This window comes from Aedes albopictus, chromosome 3 (genome assembly GCF_035046485.1).
Source record: "Aedes albopictus strain Foshan chromosome 3, AalbF5, whole genome shotgun sequence".
NCBI lineage: Eukaryota > Metazoa > Arthropoda > Insecta > Diptera > Culicidae > Aedes > Aedes albopictus.
In genome coordinates, this window is record NC_085138.1 from 405,958,399 (window position 1) to 405,978,266 (window position 19,868).

General features: G+C 41.2%; 1 protein-coding gene across 1 annotated transcript in view; it reads right to left on the reverse strand.

Moving 5' to 3' along the window:
* The window catches only part of LOC115266894 (paired mesoderm homeobox protein 2B-like), a 209,540-nt gene that overhangs the window by 109,011 nt on the left and 80,661 nt on the right, over positions 1-19,868 (reverse strand). Inside the window, exon 2 of the mRNA XM_062856179.1 lies at positions 12,160-12,356. Coding sequence (XP_062712163.1) covers positions 12,160-12,356 — 197 coding nt within the window. The remainder of the gene's footprint in view (positions 1-12,159; positions 12,357-19,868) is intronic.

Genomic DNA, 19,868 nt, shown 5'->3' on the forward strand with positions numbered 1-19,868 from the left:
CCCTTTCGAAGGAAGAACTCTCATTTCGTGAGTATGTCGGGAGTGGGATTTGATCCCAGGTCCACGGCGTGATAGTCAGGTGCTTTTAACCATCATACCAGGTCCGCATCCCGGATGAATTTCTTAGTGTAACCCTAGAGAAATTCCTTGAGGTAATCCCACCCGGATGAGTTCTAAGTAGAAGAAATTTTCGGAAGAATTTAGAGGTATTCTGGACGATTGAAATTATTTTTTGTTAAAAACTTTTGAGAGCAATGCACGAAGGAAGTTTTGGAGAAATTCCCTTGGAACTCCGGGATGAATAGCCGAAAAAGAATCTGCGAAAAAGTGTCGGTGGAATTTTCAAAGAAACTCCTGAAAAAACTCAAAAAGGAATTCCTTTTTTTTTGTCTGTATTAACGAGATTTTTAACTCTAGGCTAGTTCATCTCGGGACCCACGCTTTACTTTCCTTCCGAAAGAAGAACCCACATTTTATGAGTATGTCGGGAGTGGAATTCCTGAAGAAACTGCTGGGAGAACTTCCGATTGAACTTCGTGAAATGTTCTCGAAGGAACGCCTAGAAGAATTACGAAAGGAACTCTCCAAGAAACTTCCGGATAAACTCCAGAAGGTACTCTTGGAGGAATTCCCCAATGTACTCTTTGCTGAATTTCGGGATAAATTCCAGGAAGAACTCATGGAGAAATTATTGACGGAACTTAAGGAGGAACTTCCGAAGAAATTGCTGGGAGAATTTCCGATTAAACTCCTGGAAATTTTCTTAAAGCAGCACCTTGATGAATTTCAGAAAGAATTCCAGGAGGAACTCTCGACGGAATGCCTTTAGGGATTCTCGAATGAACTTCTAGAGGGATTCCCAAAAGAACTCCCGGAAAAATTCCGAAGAAACTCTTTAAGGACTTTCCAATGCAACTCCTGGAGCAATACTCGAAAGGGCTTTTGGGGGAATACTCGAATGAAATTTTGGAAAATGCCCGACAGAACTCCTGGAGAAATTTCTGAAGGAACTTCTGCAGCAGGTTTTGAAGGAACACTTGGAGAAATCATTAATGGAACTTCTGGAGGAATTTCCGCTTGAGCTCTGGAAAAACTCTCGATTTAGACCCTGGAGGAATTTTCGGAGAGACTCCTGGATTGTTTCCGGAACGAAATGCTGGAGAAATTCCAGAGGGAACTCTAGCAAGATTTCCCTGAAAAACTCCTAGATGTAATCTTGAAAACACAGTAGAAGTGATTATCACAAGAACTACTCGAATGATTCTCAAAAACAAAAATCCTACATGAAAATCTGAAGGGACTACTGGAAAATCTCCCACATAGATTCTTACAGAAAATCACGCAGAAACTTGTCGGGAATTCCCATGTAGCTTCCTCGAAGAATTCTGAAATGAAATCCTTAATTGTTTCTCGAAGGAACTCGGAAGAAACTCTCGCAGAAATTTTCAAAGGAACTCCTGGAGGAATTTCTGAAGGAATATTACAAGTTTTATTTTTGTGTTACATGTTGTATTTTAATTTGTGAATATTCCCCTAGTATTAATGCACATTTATAGGGCTCTATCAGAATGGGACCCGCAATCCTATTACGATTGCCAACATTCAGGCCATTTAGAGCCGCGATTAAGTACTAAAGATGTAAACCTTTCCCTGGCACAGACTTCAAGTTATAGAGCTCTAGTGATGAAACCTGAATCGGGATGCCCCCTTAGGATTAGAAATTCCTAGACAAAACTCAAGCTATGAAAGCAACTAATGCTGCGAACAAAAGGCAACCTGCCAGAGAAAATACGATTACAGGATTGTTTGATGGACCAACAACATTTATGAATGTGGAGCGGATCTGGTTGGATGGTTAGAACACTTGACTATCACGCCGAGGACCTGAGATCGAATCCCACTCCCGACAAACTCACAAAATGTGAGTTCTTCCTTCGGAAGGGAAGTAAAGCGTGGGTCCCGAGATGAACTAGCCCAGGGCTAAAAATTTCGTTAATACAGATAAAAAAAAAATATGAAACCTCATTATCCTGTCATCGGAAATTGTTATCCAATAGGGTAACAGGGCAAAATATATGGTCTGTGTTGTATTTGTCTTAATGAGAGTCCTAATTTATTACGCATTTGTAAGGTTCCACTACAATATATTATATTTGATATGCGTTTGAAGTGCTTCATTATTTTTTTTCGTAATAGGAACTCCTTAGGAAATTCCTGATAGAACTCCCAAATTTTACCGTTGGAATGCCTGAATGCATTCTTAAAGGAATTCCCACCTTAACTCCTGGAGATATTCTCCTTGGAACTCTTGAAGGAACTCCCGATTGAGACCCTGGAAGTATTTCCTGAAGGAGTTCCTGAATTATCTCATACAAGGTTTCCAGAAAAAAATCCTAGAGATATTCTTGAAGATATATAAAAAGTGACTTTCAAAATAACTACTGGAATGAAATCCCAGAAGATTTTAGGGATCTTGCTCAAGGATGGAAATCTAGTGATCATGATAGGATCCCAAATGTGTCGCGGTTGGAAGGCATCGCTCGATCATAGCAACACAACGATAGAATTTTGTCGTCAAGCATTCATAACAACCCATGCTCCGCGAATAATGAATCGCTCGGCATGTGCGGCCGCGATGCGATCGTTATCATGAAGCCGAAATGATAAATTTCGATTATCAATCACTTCTTGTGCATTCTTATTGCTGAAGCTTCACGATATGTATATGAGTGTAATATTCCTGGCCATGAATTCGGGTTCCGGGTGCATAAGTGGCATTAATCGTGATGAATAAAGTTTATCGCGACTTGTAACATGATCCGATAACGATAGATCCCGCGATAAAGCGTGCATCAGATGCTTTGATTGCTCTTTGATGCGGGCACAGTGCGAGGGTGTCGCATCATGCTACCGCATGAGCAACGGCTATCTTTGATTGTTCGTATCGTGTATCATTTATCGTTAGAAGTGATTTTCTTCCATCCTTGATCTTGCTAGAAATTCCAAAGGGAATTCCGTATGATTTCTTGTAAGAATTCTTTTAGGAAACTATGGAGCTATTCCCGATGGAATTTTTTGAGGAATTGTGAAATAACTCTTTTGTACGTCCCCAACCCCCATTTCGACGAAAATATCAAAATTCAAATGGCTGGTTCTCAGTCGTTTTTCAACGGATTTTAAAAATTTTTGCACCAATCGATCACAAATTCCTTCTAGTTTTAAGAACCGGAGTCCACTTTACGGAAGCGGTCATGGTTCCGGAATTATTCCGGGGAGTCGTGGGGTAACCTCCTTATCGCTCATGGTGGCCACATTGTAACGTTAGCTAAAACCTCACATACAGCATACCAATCTTCATGATTTTGCAAAACAGTAACTCTAGAAGGTATTTCGAGACTTTCTGGAGATAATGGCCACTATCGGAGTAACTCCGGGAACCTGGCTCCCCCGGGGAAGTGGCCAGTTCGTGATGTTTTTTCTGAACCCTATCTTGCGACATATCATTCTTCATGATTTTGCAAAACAGGAACTCTAGAAGGTATTTCAAGACTTTCTGTAGATAATGGCCACTCGGAGATACTCCGGGAACCTGGTTCCCCCGGAGAAGTGGCCAGTTCGTGATTTTTTTCTGAACCCTATCTTGCGACATATCATTCTTCATGATTTTGCAAAACAGGAACTCTAGAAGGTATTTCGAGACTTTCTGGAGATAATGGCCACTATCGCAGTAACTCCGGGAACCTGGCTCCCCCGGGGAAGTGGCCAGTTCGTGATTTTTTTTTCTGAACCCTATCTTGCGACATATCATTCTTCATGATTTTGCAAAACAGGAACTCTAGAAGGTATTTCGAGACTTTCTGGAGATAATGGCCACTATCGGAGATACTCCGGGAACCTGGTTCCCCCGGGGAAGTGGCCAGTTCGTGATTTTTTATCTGAACCCTATCTTGCGACATATCATTCTTCATGATTTTGCAAAACAGGAACTCTAGAAGGTATTTCGAGACTTTCTGGAGATAATGGCCACTATCGCAGTAACTCCGGGAACCTGGCTCCCCCGGGGAAGTGGCCAGTTCGTGATTTTTTTTTCTGAACCCTATCTTGCGACATATCATTCTTCATGATTTTGCAAAACAGGAACTCTAGAAGGTATTTCGAGACTTTCTGGAGATAATGGCCACTATCGGAGATACTCCGGGAACCTGGTTCCCCCGGGGAAGTGGCCAGTTCGTGATTTTTTATCTGAACCCTATCTTGCGACATATCATTCTTCATGATTTTGCAAAACAGGAACTCTAGAAGGTATTTCGAGACTTTCTGTAGATAATGGCCACTCGGAGATACTCCGGGAACCTGGTTTCCCCGGGGAAGTGGCCAGTTCGTGATTTTTTTCTGAACCCTATCTTGCGACATATCATTCTTCATGATTTTGCAAAACAGGAACTCTAGAAGGTATTTCGAGACTTTCTGGAGATAATGGCCACTATCGGAGATACTCCGGGAACATGGTGCCCCCGGGGAAGTGGCTAGTTTGTGATTTTTTCTGAACCCTATCTTGCGACATATCACTCTTCATGATTTTGCAAAACAAGAACTCTTAAAGATATTTCGAGACTTTTTGAACATATTGGCCACTACTGGAGGAATTCTGGGAGCCTGGTGCCTCCGGGGAAATGGCCAGTTCATGATTTTTTTTTCAGAACCCTGTTCTGCGACATATCATTCTTCATGATTTTGTAAAACAAGAACTCGAGAATGCATTTCGAGACTTTCTGGACATATTGACCCCTAACGGCGATACACCGGGAACCTGGTGTCCGCAGGGATGTGGCCAGTTCGTGATTTTTTCTGAACCCTGTATTGCTACATATCATTCTTCATTATTTTACGGAACAAGAACTTTAGAATGCGTTTCGAGACTTTTGGATATATTGGCCACTATCGGAGATATTCCGGGAACCTGGTGCCCCCGGGAAAGTGGCCAGTTCATGATTTTTTTTTCTAGACCCTGTCTTGCGACACATCATTCTTCATGGTTTTGCAAAACAAGAACTCTAGGATGTATTTCTGGACTTACTGGACATATTGGCCACTATCGGAGGTACTCCGGGAGCCTGGTGCCCCCGAGGAAGAGGTCAGGTTGTGATTTATTTTCTGAATACTGTCTTGCAAGGTATCACTCTTCATGATTTTGCAAAATAAGAACTCTGGGAGATATTTCAAGACTTTCTGGACATATTGGCAACTAACAGAGGTACTCTTTCCGGAACTTGGTTTCCCCTGACCAATGTTTTTTTCTGATAACATTCCTGCGACATACCACTTCATGATTTTGTAAAACACACACACAATTCAAGACTTTTGGACTTATAGACCATTATTAGAGATTCTTCGAGAACCTCGTGCGACATCAATCTTCATGATTTTGCATAACAGAACAATTTGGTCATATCGGTCACTGCCAGAGGTACATCAGCAACCTGATTTCCTTGGGGAAGTGGACTGTTTGATTTTTTTTGAACAAATATATGGTCAGTGATTCTCGTATGAGTTTCCCGGAAATACGTCCAGGACTTTTTTTCAAGGTTGCGGCCATTCATTTGCAAAGATTTACATTCATTTGCTATTATCTCAGTTCAGAAGCATGCTATCGAAAAACAATGTATGAATGAATTTAACCTTGTAGTTTCATCTGAAAGTTTGCCGAATAACATTGGGGTCGCAAACGTATACCAAAGTCGTGAGCGAGCTGTGAAGGCAACTCTCCAGGCGGTGAATGTAAATTTCATTCACGCTGTGGAAAGTTGCCTTCACAGCTCGCTCACGACTTTGGAATGCGTGTGCGACCCCAATGTTATTTGGCAAACTTTCAGATGAAACTACAATGTTAAATTCATCCATACATTGTTTTTCGATAGCATGCTTCTGAACTGAGATAATAGCAAATGAATGTAAATCTTTGCAAATGAATGGTTGCAACCTTGATTTTTTTGACGTTTTTATGTGATTCTGAAATGTCTTCTTCTGGTCATTTATGAATTTGCAAAACAAGAACTCTAGAAGACATTTCGAGACTTTTTGGTCGATTCGGGATTTTTTTTTTTCTGAACCCTGTCTTGCGACACATTTCATGGGATTATTCTTTGAAACTTTTGGAGATTCCTCAAAAGTGGTTTGGAGATTACACAAGGAGTTTCTTTTGGAATTCCTAAAAACATGTTTCTGGGATTACACCTCAATGGATTTCGCTTTATTATCTTTTAGAATTCGTAAGAAGTATTTTTGTATGGATTCCTCAAGGAATTACTTATGGGGCTATTTTACCATTTCTTATGGAATTCTTCAATTTTATTCTTTGGAATGCTTCCAGAAATACTTTGAGGATTCTTCAACGGGTATTATGGGATTTTTGTATGTAATCTATGTAATGTATGTATGTATGTAATCTATTGATTACTCTGGGAAAGTACTCGGGGAACCTGTTTCCCCACAGGGAAGTGGTCAGTTCGGGGTTTTTTTCTGGACCCTTGCGACATATCAATCTTCATCATTCTGCACAACAAAAACTGTAGAATGCATTTTGTATTTTTTTGGACATATTGGTCATTATCAGAGGTAGGTACTCAGGAAACCTTGCCAGAATCGACTCGTTTGGGATTCTCGGGAGAAGCTTTTAGTGTAAACCTAGTAGGAAATCTTGGAGAAATTCCAGAGACGATTTTGGAGGAAATTCAACAGAAGCATTTGCAGAAATCTAAGAATAAGGGCAAGGATGAAAAGTACTCTAGAAGAAACTAGGAATCCTTACAGGAAGTCCTGGAAGAACCTCAAAAGGAACTCCTGCAGAAATTCATGGAAAAATCTCAGAAGGATTCCTTGGAAGAATACCAAAAGGACCTCTTCTATGAATCGCAGATGGAACTTCAAAATGGAAAGAATTTCACTTTTTTATGAAAAAATCCCAAGCAGAAATTCTGTGGGAACTCATGTAGAAGTTTCAAAAGGAATTATTGAAGAAAAAAAATCCTGGAACAATTATCATAGGAGCTTTTGAAGAAAACGCCGGGGGAACTCTTACAGGAATATCCAAATAATAATCTGGGTGAATTTCAGAAGGAACTCCTGGAGCAATTTCAGAAAGTAAAACCCAGAGATCATTCTTCGAAAAAATATATCAATTCCTGGCGGAGGAATTTAAAAATTGGCACCTGGGTCAATCCTAGAAGCAGTTCCTGGAAAATTCACAGACGTCAAACATTATTTTAGGTGTCCAAATAAGAACTTCACACCGAAATCCAAAAGATAACGTAATCCTTGGAGGAATCCCAGAGAGAAACTCAGTAGGGAAAACAAAAAAGTAATTTTGGATAACATCTAGAAATCTAGATATCTGCAAATGTATATCTGGATATGGATATCTGGAAATATCAAGAAACTACATGTAAATTTCCCATTCGTCGAAATATCCTGAAAGTACTTTTGGAGGTAATCTGAGGAACTGTTTGGAAGAATTTCATAAGAATTCCTAAAGATAAACTCTTTGAAGAACCTCTAAAAAATACTTTTTCAAATTCAGAACATAATCGAGCGAAATCCAACGAGGTATCCCACAAACCTTTTCCCTAAGGAATTATTTGTGTTAACTGTAAACCGCTTGAGGAGGAAAAATTATGAATATTGATGTGTCGAAAAACAAGGATCAGAAAATTTTCACAATTTGGCCTCTTATCAGAAAACAGGTTCCTGAAGGACTCGCCAATATGTCCAAAGTTGTTGTATTGATATGTCATAAAACCAGGGTCAAAAAAGTATCTCGAAGTATCTCCTGATTGTGGCTAACATGACAAAAATACCTTAAATATCTTCTAGAGTTCTTGTTTTGCAATATTATGACGGTTGAAATGTTGCAAGGCCGTTTTCAAAATAACGAACTGGTGGCTCCCTTGGAATAATCAGGTTCTCTGAGCTCCTCTGATAGTGGTCTGTATATCCAAAAATTCTCCAAAAGTTTCCTACAGTTCTTGTTTTGCAAAATCAAGAAGATTGATATGTATGTCGCAAAACAGGCTTCAGAGGGAATCAAAAATTGGTCACTTCCTCGGGGAACCAAGTTCCAGAAGTAAATCTAATAGTGGCCAATATTTCCAAAAAGTCTTGAAATGTCTTCTAGATTTCTTATTATGCGAAATGATGAAGATTGAAATGTTGCAAGACCGGGTTCTGAAAAAAAAATCAACTGGCGGTTTCCCCGGGGGAGCCAAGTTCCTCTGCTGCTGGCCAGTATATCCAAAAAGTCTCCAAATGTTTTCTATTGATATGTCGCCAGACTGGCTTCAGAAATAATCACAAACAGGCCACTTCCCCGGGGGCACCAGGTTCCTGGAATACCTTTGATAGTGGTCAAGATATGCAAAAATCAATTCTGTGGCAAGACATACAAAAAACATGAACTGGCCACTTTCCCGGGGGCACCAGGTTCCCGGAGTCCCTCTGATAGTGGCCAATATGCCCAGAAAGTCTCTAAATACATTCTAGAGTTCTTGTTTTGCAAAATCATGAAGAATGATATGTCGCAATACAGGATTCAGAAAAAAATCACGGACTGGCCACTTCCCTGGGGACACCAGGTTCCCGGTGTATCTCCGATAGTGGCCAATATGTCCAGAAAGTCTAGAAATACCTTCTAGAGTTCTGTTTTTGCAAAATCATGAAGAATGATATGTCGCAATACAGGGTTCAGAAAAAACACGAACTGGCCACTTCCCCGGGAGCACCAGGTCCCCGGAGTCCCTCTGATAGTGGCCAATATTTCCAGAAAATCTCAAAATATCTTCAAGAGTTCTTGTTTTGCAAAATCATGAAGAATGATATGTCGTAAGATAGGGTTCAGAAAAAAATCACGAACTGGCCACTTCCCCGGGGGCACCAAGTTCCCGGAGTATCTCCGATAGTGGCCAATATGTCCAGAAAGTCTCGTAATACCTTCTAGAGTTCCTGTTTTGCAAAATCATGAAGATTGGTATGCTGCATGTGAGGTTTTAGCTAACGTTACAATGTGGCCACCATGAGCGATAAGGAGGTTAGATATAGTGGCCAATATGTCCAGTAAGTCTAGAAATACATCCTAGAGTTCTTGTTTTGCAAAACCATAAAGAATGATATGTCAGAAGCCAGTATTCAGGAAAAAAAAACACGAACTAGCCACTTAACCGGGGGTACCAGGTTCCCGCAGTACATTCAATTGTGGCCAATATTTCTAGTAAGTCTAGAAATGCGTTCTAGAGTTCATGTTTTGCAAAATCATGAAGAATGATGTGTCGCAAGACAGGGTCTAGAAAAAAAAAATCATGAACTGGCCACTTTCCCGGGGGCACCAGGTTCCCGGAATATCTCCGATAGTGGCCAATATATCCAAAAGTCTCGAAACGCATTCTAAAGTTCTTGTTCCGTAAAATAATGAAGAATGATATGTAGCAATACAGGGTTCAGAAAAAATCACGAACTGGCCACATCCCTGCGGACACCAGGTTCCCGGTGTATCGCCGTTAGGGGTCAATATGTCCAGAAAGTCTCGAAATGCATTCTCGAGTTCTTGTTTTACAAAATCATGAAGAATGATATGTCGCAGAACAGGGTTCTGAAAAAAAAAATCATGAACTGGCCATTTCCCCGGAGGCACCAGGCTCCCAGAATTCCTCCAGTAGTGGCCAATATGTTCAAAAAGTCTCGAAATATCTTTAAGAGTTCTTGTTTTGCAAAATCATGAAGAGTGATATGTCGCAAGATAGGGTTCAGAAAAAATCACAAACTAGCCACTTCCCCGGGGGCACCATGTTCCCGAAGTATCTCCGATAGTGGCCAATATGTCCAAAAGTCTCGAAACGCATTCTAAAGTTCTTGTTCCGCAAAATAATTCAGGGTTCAGAAAAAAAACATGAACTGGTCACTTCCTCGGGGGCTCAGGTTCCCGGAGTCTCTCTGATAGTGGCCAATATTTCCAGAAAGTCTCATAATATCTTCAAGAGTTCTTGTTTTGCAAAATCATGAGGAATGATATGTCGCAAGATAGGGTTCAGAAAAAAATCACGAACTGGCCACTTCCCCGGGGACACCAGGTTCCCGGAGTATCTCCGAGTGGCCATTATCTACAGAAAGTCTCGAAATACCTTCTAGAGTTCCTGTTTTGCAAAATCATGAAGAATGATATGTCGCAAGATAGGGTTCAGATAAAAAATCACGCACTGGCCACTTCCCCGGGGGAACCAGGTTCCCGGAGTATCTCCGATAGTGGCCATTATCTCCAGAAAGTCTCGAAATACCTTCTAGAGTTCCTGCTTTGCAAAATCATGAAGAATGATATGTCGCAAGATAGGGTTCAGAAAAAAATCACGAACTGGCCACTTCCCCGGGGGAACCAGGTTCCCGGAGTATCTCCGAGTGGCCATTATCTACAGAAAGTCTTGAAATACCTTCTAGAGTTCCTGTTTTGCAAAATCATGAAGAATGATATGTCGCAAGATAGGGTTCAGAAAAAACATCACGAACTGGCCACTTCCCCGGGGGAACCAGGTTCCCGGAGTATCTCCGAGTGGCCATTATCTCCAGAAAGTCTCGAAATACCTTCTAGAGTTACTGTTTTGCAAAATCATGAAGATTGGTATGCTGTATGTGAGGTTTTAGCTAACGTTACAATGTGGCCACCATGAGCGATAAGGAGGTTACCCCACGACTCCCCGGAATAATTCCGGAACCATGACCGCTTCCGTAAAGTGGACTCCGGTTCTTAAAACTAGAAGGAATTTGTGATCGATTGGTGCAAAAATTTTTAAAATCCGTTGAAAAACGACTGAGAACCAGCCATTTGAATTTTGAAATTTTCGTCGAAATGGGGGTTGGGGACGTACGTGTTAAAAAACTCCCATGGAGCTCTCGGTCTACATGTTATTTCTTAATATCTTACAATGGGTATCCATCAAACTCCTTTACTTGACATTGGTTTATTTTTTGTTATGATCGATTTCCTGATTATAAATGTCCATCGCAGCTATTTTGTCCAGCACATTCTATGATACTTATTTTCGCCCTTCTGATCATATGTTCCATTCCTAGAAGTCAATCATTTTCCCAACAACATTCTATAGCTCCGACCTTCAGTCAAAATTGTGCTCCCATCATCATTCATCGCAGAGAAAACCCACATAACCTTTTCCGGGCGACACCCCCTTTGAAACACGGAAAAAGGGTGACAAATTTACAGCCCCGCAAACAGCCTTTTTATGGACCAAACACAGATTGGCCCGAATCCATTCTACCAGAGCGACCGACGGTGGCAATCAAGTGGATGTGCCATTTTTCGCCACATGCACAGCACACTCGTTGGACGCCGAAGCTCGCTCATTGTAACTCATATGGTCCATGTCCGAAACCTTTGGCTTCCCTCCGCGCAGATGGTATCTCAGATAAAAGGAGAAGAAGAAAAAAAAACAGAAGGACCTGCAAACGAGGTGCCATGGCCTATGAAATATTGAATAGGGCACGTGCCATAAATAATGGATTTTTATGGATGTTTTTCTCGTCGTGTGTACGACGCACACAGTAGGCTCTCCTTCAGGAGGACGCCGTCGTCGTCGGCAAAGTCGACTACGATGAGGATTGCGTGCCCAGACAGATGGGATTTTATCTGGGAGATGGTAGCCGAATGGAGGAAAAAAATACACCCAAAGCCAACTGAGTGAGGTGAATTTAATCAATCAAGACCCGGTTGCTTCGCTGGCTTTCTGGACGGGGATCCCGAACAGGAAATAACGAGACATTGTAGCTCTTTGAATGTTATACAAAACTGTTTTTAAATAGTGAGGAATGAGCTCACCAATTTACCACAAATGTGTATTTGCGCCTGATATTAACGAGAATCTCCAGTTAGCCTAGTGGTTAAGGCTTTGGATCGCCAATCCGGAGACGGTGGGTTCGATTCCCGTTCCAGTCGGGAAAATTTTCTCGACTCCCTGGGCATAGTGTATCATTGTCCTTGCCTCACAATATACCCCAAGTAACACACTTGTCACCGAAGAGTCACGGCGGCGCAGGTTTTTGTTGCGCAAAAGTTACTGTGACTTACTCCTAGCAAATAAGTGTTTATTTGACTCCTTCTTTTCTTACCTGTACCCTCGCCTCGGTGAGGTCAATCTTCATGGCAATCTCCTCCCGGGTGTAGATGTCCGGATAGTGCGTCTCCTGGAAGGCACGTTCCAGCTCCTTGAGCTGGGCCGACGTGAAGGTGGTTCGTATCCGACGTTGTTTCCGCTTCTCCGCCAGGACCGAGTCGTGACCGGAGTACACTTTGTAGGGAAGGCCGGCTGCGAGGGGGAAAGGGCGAGAGTATGGGGAATCTGATTAGATGTTAGCTGACCGAAGGCCGGCGTGATACGGTTCCTGTGGTAAGGCATCTGTTTGATATGTAAAAAAATCAACGTTTTATCAGTTTTTTTTGCTATTCTCCCTGCAATCAGTACCATGCCAGTACCAGCTTTGCTGCATGTGATTACAGGCAGAATAGATGAGCATTTGAAAGTAAAATAGGGTTTTATATAATTCCTTTCTTCTTGCACCACGCCTAATGCCTCATGGCCAGTACGATGACTTATTCATAAATTAGCTTTCATATCATGTAATAACATATTGTAAAACAACGACCATTTGTTTAAAATAATAAGATTGAATAAATACTGCTCGAATTTTATTTCCATTTAGTTCACGTCTATTTCGTGTACTATTTTATTGATAAATTTTATTTATTTGTTTCGTTAATTTTTGCATAGTATGGCAAATTCCTTTTAAAATACTACAACTAATTAGGATCAGCTTGAATTTCAATTATCTTATAAACTACAATCTTATCAACTATAAACTACTTCCCAAATTTTGCTGTGTTTTTCCTTTTCCATAGTATGCGATGCAATCTCGCCTAAATCCATATAATGTACGATTGTTCTTTATTAGAGTTGGTAACATATCTATCTATAAAAATAAAAATGGAACGGTGTTTGTATGTCACGAATAGGCTCGGGAACGGGTCAACAGATCGACATGATTCTTTCACTGTTGCATTCCGCAAGGGCTCCAACGTGTTCGTACGAAAAAATAATTAGAAAAAGTGACCGAGAAGTCAAGAATAACGGGAAAATCTGAAATTCCATTTTGAGGGGCATTTCTTCATGGAACCGGGTGTCAAAAAACAGAGTAGGCAGGCAGGACGACGTTTGCCGGGACTGCTAGTTCCATATAGAAATACCTCTCACAATCAAAGTATTTCCGTAATGCGTAGAGTTGTGAATCCAAAAGTAGGTCAAATTCTTCGATATCCAAATCGAATCTTGTGTTCAAAGTACTATTGAGTGGAATCTTCTAAATTGAGACAGATGTTCCGTTAGCATAATCCCACAATATTTCAGCTAAGATGTTTGCCCACCAGATCATAAAACGTCATCACAGTGCGACGAATAAATCTTTCTTTGTGGTTGTGTAATACTATGTTTCGTATGCAAAAAAAAAACACGCATACATTTGCTTGCATCCTCCCTAAGCGAAAACGGGGATAAGAGTGATTTATCTGATTATTTTGCTGCATTCTACAGCAGTGAAATACAACTTTGAAATACACGCAAAAAAATATTCCCGTTAGATGTACGTGAATCATCACTTGAATTGAAATTTGCCTTCCATATTCCTAATTTATCTGATTCCGATAAAATCCTCTAATTGACGCGTGATCACTACGTGATATGCCCATCCGAGTCATATATTGGTATATACATGGTACGTGATTTGTCACATAGCACTTCAGTGTATGTAACTTTCCAATGTGAAAAAAATAACATGGCGACGGACATCCTTGCAGACTTGGATTTTCTTAGTATTTAGCTGCAGATTTTTAATAGTAAGTAACTAATATAAATCGTAAAAGTACATTCAAAATAACAGTATTGTTTTTCAGTATCATTTGACATCCGATAAGTTATGCAGCGGAAGTTCCAGCGAAAGAAGAAAGGGTATACTTGTCGTCGGTCTCATTGAACCAACTGGATGGTTCGTAGTTGGAGAAAAACAATACGGTGACGGTTGGTAAAGTGTTTCTACATCTTTGTTGGAGTAAAGTGTTTGATAAAACTTAATACGTAATGAAAAATGATAAATAAATGAAGAATTGAAGCAAATAATATCATGGAAATGTATTTAAATTATATCCGCAAAATCCAATGTAATGTACTCAAGTTTCACGTAGTATTCATCTGACAGCAGAACACATAATATTTTATAATAAACAGGAAAATCACGTATCTGTTATCTGAAAACTGTTTATAATGAACTAGAATCTGGCTAGCTCTCCATTGCCGGACCACGCAGTAAGTTTTACGTGAAAAGTACTGTGGAAAAAATCTATGTATGCTTTCACGTAAACCTAAAGTGAATATTTTTTTGGGTGTACCTACCGCAGTCTGTGGTCCACAGAGCTTTTGTGAGGTATGAATTAAAGGTTGGTTCAACAAATGAATCTGGCGAAACGACAATTGAACGCTGATGAAGATCAATTCGGTTATATTATTGATAGTCTACATATTTTTGTTTCCATCTTATAAGCCATTGGCAAAGGTATCAGTATGTCGGCACGTTCTCCTCCATTCGGGAAATTTGTGCCATAAAGGCACAAGCCAAAGGTAAGTTGGAATATCTGTAATTATTGGTAATTTTCCGTCTGATATGACGGAAATTAGCGCATTTCTTCTCTATATGAAAAACGTTAATGCTGCGAAGTATGCAGCTCAACATCCAAGAGCAAAACCCTACTACGTGGATGATATGATAGTTAGCGTGGAAACCGAGTATGCCTTCTTATAAAGCTAGCGCAGGAAGTTCGATTCATTCACTCTCATGAAGGATTTGAGTTGAGAAATATGTTATCAAACTCGCCGAATGTACTTCGTGTTTTACAAAACAATCGCCAGAGAGGCATGGACAAGTCTCAATGTCGGTTCAGAGTTAGCAAATGTAAAAATCCTAGATATATAGGTATAGTGCAGTTTCGGTAGCTTGATGGCGCGCGTCCTGGAAGGTTAACCAAATTTTCTTCTGGTGATTCTTTTGCTGGAAATTCTCCGTTTAGGAATTTCTTTCAGGAAACTTGCCAGATTTCCTTCTAGGAGTTTTTCCATACTTCTTTGTGGGAATGCTGCAGTAATTTATTGTGCAAATTGTCCAGAATACGGAGTACGACACGTTTACCTACACACTTTCTTTAAAACATGATGTATAGCTCCTAAAAGATATACGTTGAACGTCTAAAAGAGAAGTTCTGCGCACTCTTATATCCATTTTTGATCCTCTTGGATTATTATCAAACTTCTTCATCTACCATACTCTACTATGGATCACTAAAATAACTAAAACGGCCGCTATGAAATGAACAGATAGCGCCACCGTAGCCTTGTGTGTTTGACGTAACTCGACTGCTGTCACTTTGTTACCGTCCATATATGGTAGCGCTTTTGTTTTGATGCGGTGAGTAGCGGAAAAGTCGGCTTCAATGATCCATTGCAAAAGATTTGGTGAACTTCTATTGACTGAGATTACGACATATCAGATATTCTGCTTGACAAATGGGTTCAGTGGCTGCGTACACTTCTCAAAGTGAAAGAACTAAGCATCCCTCGATGCAATCGCTGCTTAACGTCATTAGAATCAAGTGCCTCGCTATAACTTCACACTTTCGTGGATGTCGGTGAGTTGGGATATATTACCGAATCTTCGGTTCCAGCAAGGTTACACCGTGCAATGTTCAGTTGAAGTTCAGGGTTGCTTCAGGGTCATCCATACCCAGACTATAGAATAGCAAGCAGCTGTAACCGATCCGGCTCACAGAAATGAGGTGCAGTCTGTTTCGCGCCACTTCCACCTTTGTTCTGTAGAAGCGTGTGTTCTGTGTATTTGTTGCTCGGTTCTACTATTGTTTCGTAATGTGTGAAGGATGTTTTGAGTGATGCTGGTAGGTTTTGTTTCTTACGGCTAGAGTCTAATATTTTTCTCGCTTAGTATCATACACGCATATCTACAAGGATCTATTCCTCTTTATCGATTCTTTCTTCGGTTAACCTTCACGTACCCGACCCCCGACAGTTCATTTACAAAATGCTGGCATTTCGTCAATTTTCATCCGATTTTTTTTTGAAGTCGCCCTCAATCGATCACTAGTTAGTGCTAGTTTATCATACTCAAATGGCCATGTGATATCCGGAACCATTCCGGAAATATTCCAGATTGTGCTGGAGTCACACACGAAATAATCACTTTTAGCCATTTGCAAATCAGACCCCTCCCCAACCCCCTGACCATAGTACAATCCGGAATATCTCCGGAATGGTTACGAATACTACATAGCCATTTGAGTATAATAAATTTGCACCAATTTATGATTGATTGAGGGTGACTTAAAAAAATCGGATGAAAATTTTCGAAATGCCAGTGTTGTCGGGAGTCGGGTACGTGAAGGTTAATGTGTCGAAGACAAAGTACATAATGGCAAAGGGCTCCAGGGATGAATCACCGCGCCCGCCACCCCGAATTTCTATCGACGGTATGAAATCAAGGTGGTTAAAGAATTCGTGTGTTTGGGCTCACTGGTAGACGACACCAACAGAGAAATTCAGAGACGCATTGTGACAGGAAATCGAGCTTACTTTGGATTCCGCAGAACTCTACGTTCGAACAAAGTTGGCACAAATGTCCCAAATGGAGGATAACGTGCCTCTGGAGCCGGCCTTCTGATACGTTCGAACAAAGTTCGCCGTCACACGAAGTAATCTATCTTAAAAACGCTGATTAGACTGGTAGTTCTCTATGGGCACGAACATGGACTCTACGTGCAAAGGATTGTAACCGTTTGTTACTAATTTATATTTTTTTTCGATTCGCGTTATTGTCCTGTGAACAGTCACGTCTCTAGTATTAAGTGGTGTAGGATTTGTTTAGGGTTAGTAGGTTAAAAACAGGTCATAATTAATAAGGCAAGTCAAATTCAAAATATGTATGAATGTAATGGGTAGCAGTTTGTTAAAAATCCATATTGTAAAATTCGGCACCAACATTTCAAAAGGGCGTAACTGCTTTTGCAACCAATGCCTTCTTACAGAGCTGTGGATCGTATTTCATTCATCTCACGCAGTTCACATCCATTAATCGAAAGAGGAGGATTTCATCTTTCTATTTGTGCTAGTGGATTGCTCGAGAGGGATGGGATACGCTCCACAGCTTTGTGGGAAGGCATTGGTTGCAAAAGCAGTTACGCCCTTTTGAAATGTTGGTGCCGAATTGTATAAAACTAGTGTGTAATGTTGCATACAAGCAGTGAATACAACGTGTAAGTGGGCGGTAGTATTACACTAAATAAACAGGTGGACTCCCCAGCGAAGGAGTCGAGGAAAATGGAGAGGGGAGAAAAACTTGTAAGGGGTCCAGACCTGTGAAGAAGCGCCATTTGCTTCACTAATAGAACGGCGTTCGTGTGCTCAAGATCAGTGTCCTTAAAGATTAAAAGTGAATGGTAACCGACCAATTTGCGAGAAGAACTATATTTCGACAGGTATGCTGTCCGTTGCGCTCCCAAACCCTCCTAGGATCTTCTTCTGTGTCGCTATTTTTCCCATCTTGGTTGGTGTGGCGTGTCCATTAGGGAAGTTCAGACTTCAAACATGTCAAAAATTCAAAGCTCCCATATGTTCATTACAATCCTAGGTATAAAACTAGAGTCCTGTCAAATTTTCAGCCATTTCGGTGGTGATTTAATGGTGGCCCAAAAGCAAAATAGGTTTGTATGGGAATTACTATGGAGAATTTTCAAAAAAGGTTCTCCGCGCTGTAGAGCATTAACACATGGATTATTATTATTATTATTTATTTTTAACTAATTAACACATGGATGAAGTCATAGGGTCAAAGTCAATTTGAATTCTTCAGTCCTCAATGATGAATGTTGCCGAAGACCGCAACTCGTTTCGACTCACGAGACAGAAGTTATTAATCAATATTCATCCATGTATGCTTGAACAGAAGACCACAGCTCGATCAACACGCTTGACACGCAATCATAGTATGCGTGTTACCTTCTTGCACACCTTGAAGGGCATCGTGTATAAAGATGCGCATGCGAGTGAGAATTTGTTTAATAACTTTTTAACCGATTGTCGAAATAGGTTCCGGTCTTCGGCAACATTCATCATTGAGATCTGAATAATTCAATTCGGCTTTGACCCTATGACTTTATCCATGTGCTAATGCTTTACAACGAGGAGAACCTTTTTCGAAAATTCTCCATAGTAATTCCCATATAAACCTATTTTGCTTTTGGGCCACCTGTAGCGGACTGTACGACACGGATAACCACCGGATAACCGACGAAAACTCCAAGCGAAAATTCGGACGATAAATTTTGGAAAAACGAGGATTTCAATTCATCTTTATTTAACACTTTTATAAGAACGAAACTTGTCCGCGCGGCGGTACGAATATATCTGATTTGCTTTTTCCTCTCTCTTTCGGTTGTGCCGTTGCACGTCACGCTCTCCACATTCGATCCATTCGATGCATCGCCGAATCGTCTGTGTAGACCAATCGCAGCAGTCGGGGGGTTGTCTTGTTTTGAATTTTCATTCGAGGTGCTGTCACACGGTAGCTCGAACATCTTCCGCCGGAGAAGAAGGGGAGTTGTCCAGAATAGGCAGCGGAGCAAGCTTACTGATGGGCCGTTTCAACACGCCGGTTGCAGTTCGCAGCTCTACCACCCGCACGATGCCATCCTTTCCCGGGAATAGTGTTTCAATTTTTCCCATCTTCCAACATTGTGCAGGTAAGTTGTCCTCCTTTATCAAAACAATCATTCCGGGTTTAACGTTGTCCTTCTTCGTTCTCCATTTGCTTCTTGTTTGTAGTTCCATCAGGTACTCGCCAGACCATCTCTTCCAAAATCCATTCCGGAGATGCTGCACGTATTGCCATCGTGACAATCTGTTAACCGGAATCCCATCGTATGTCGGCTCAGGTATCGCTGTCAGTGGGCGATCTATCATCATGTGTCCAGGAGTCAAGGGTTCAGGATCATTTGGGTTATCCGATGGAGCATACAGCGGCCGGGAATTGAGAACCGCTTCAATCTGGCACAGAAGCGTGCCGAACTCCATCATCGTGAGAAGAGCTGATTGCGATACCCTTTTAAGGATGGTTTTGGCGCTTTTCACGCCAGCCTCCCATAAACCACCCATATGAGGCGCGTTCGGAGGGATCGTTTTCCAACAAATCTGCCTGGGTTGGCAGAATTCAAAAATTTGACGTGCGGTTTGCTGCTGCTTAAACAACTGGTACAGTTCGTGCAACTGTTGATATATACAACGAGCATGCCACGCTACACATCTTTTTAGGTGGCCTCTTTATGCTGCATCCTCTTTCTGGAGGGTCTTTAGTGGCAGCAGCATCATTGCGCATGGAGCGCCATTTTATCAAAAGTAAATGAGAATCCAAAGTGTAAACACGTAGTTGAATAAAGTTCCGTTTTCTTTCGTTAATTAATTAAACTCGGCATTTCATTTCACTGTAACCTTAAGCCCAATAGGTTATGGGCCCAGTTAGCGCTGGAAGTGCGTGAGTTTTGTGGACATTTGTAGCGCGGAAGCACCGGTAAAATCGTTTTGTTTCGTGTCGAGTGTCGTCGGGAGTGCTTGTGGAAAACAAGATGGCGGACACAAAAGCGACGGTCGAAAAGTTAAACGACGGGAATTACGCGGTGTGGAAGTTCAAAATGCGTTTGCTTCTGACGAAGGAGAAGC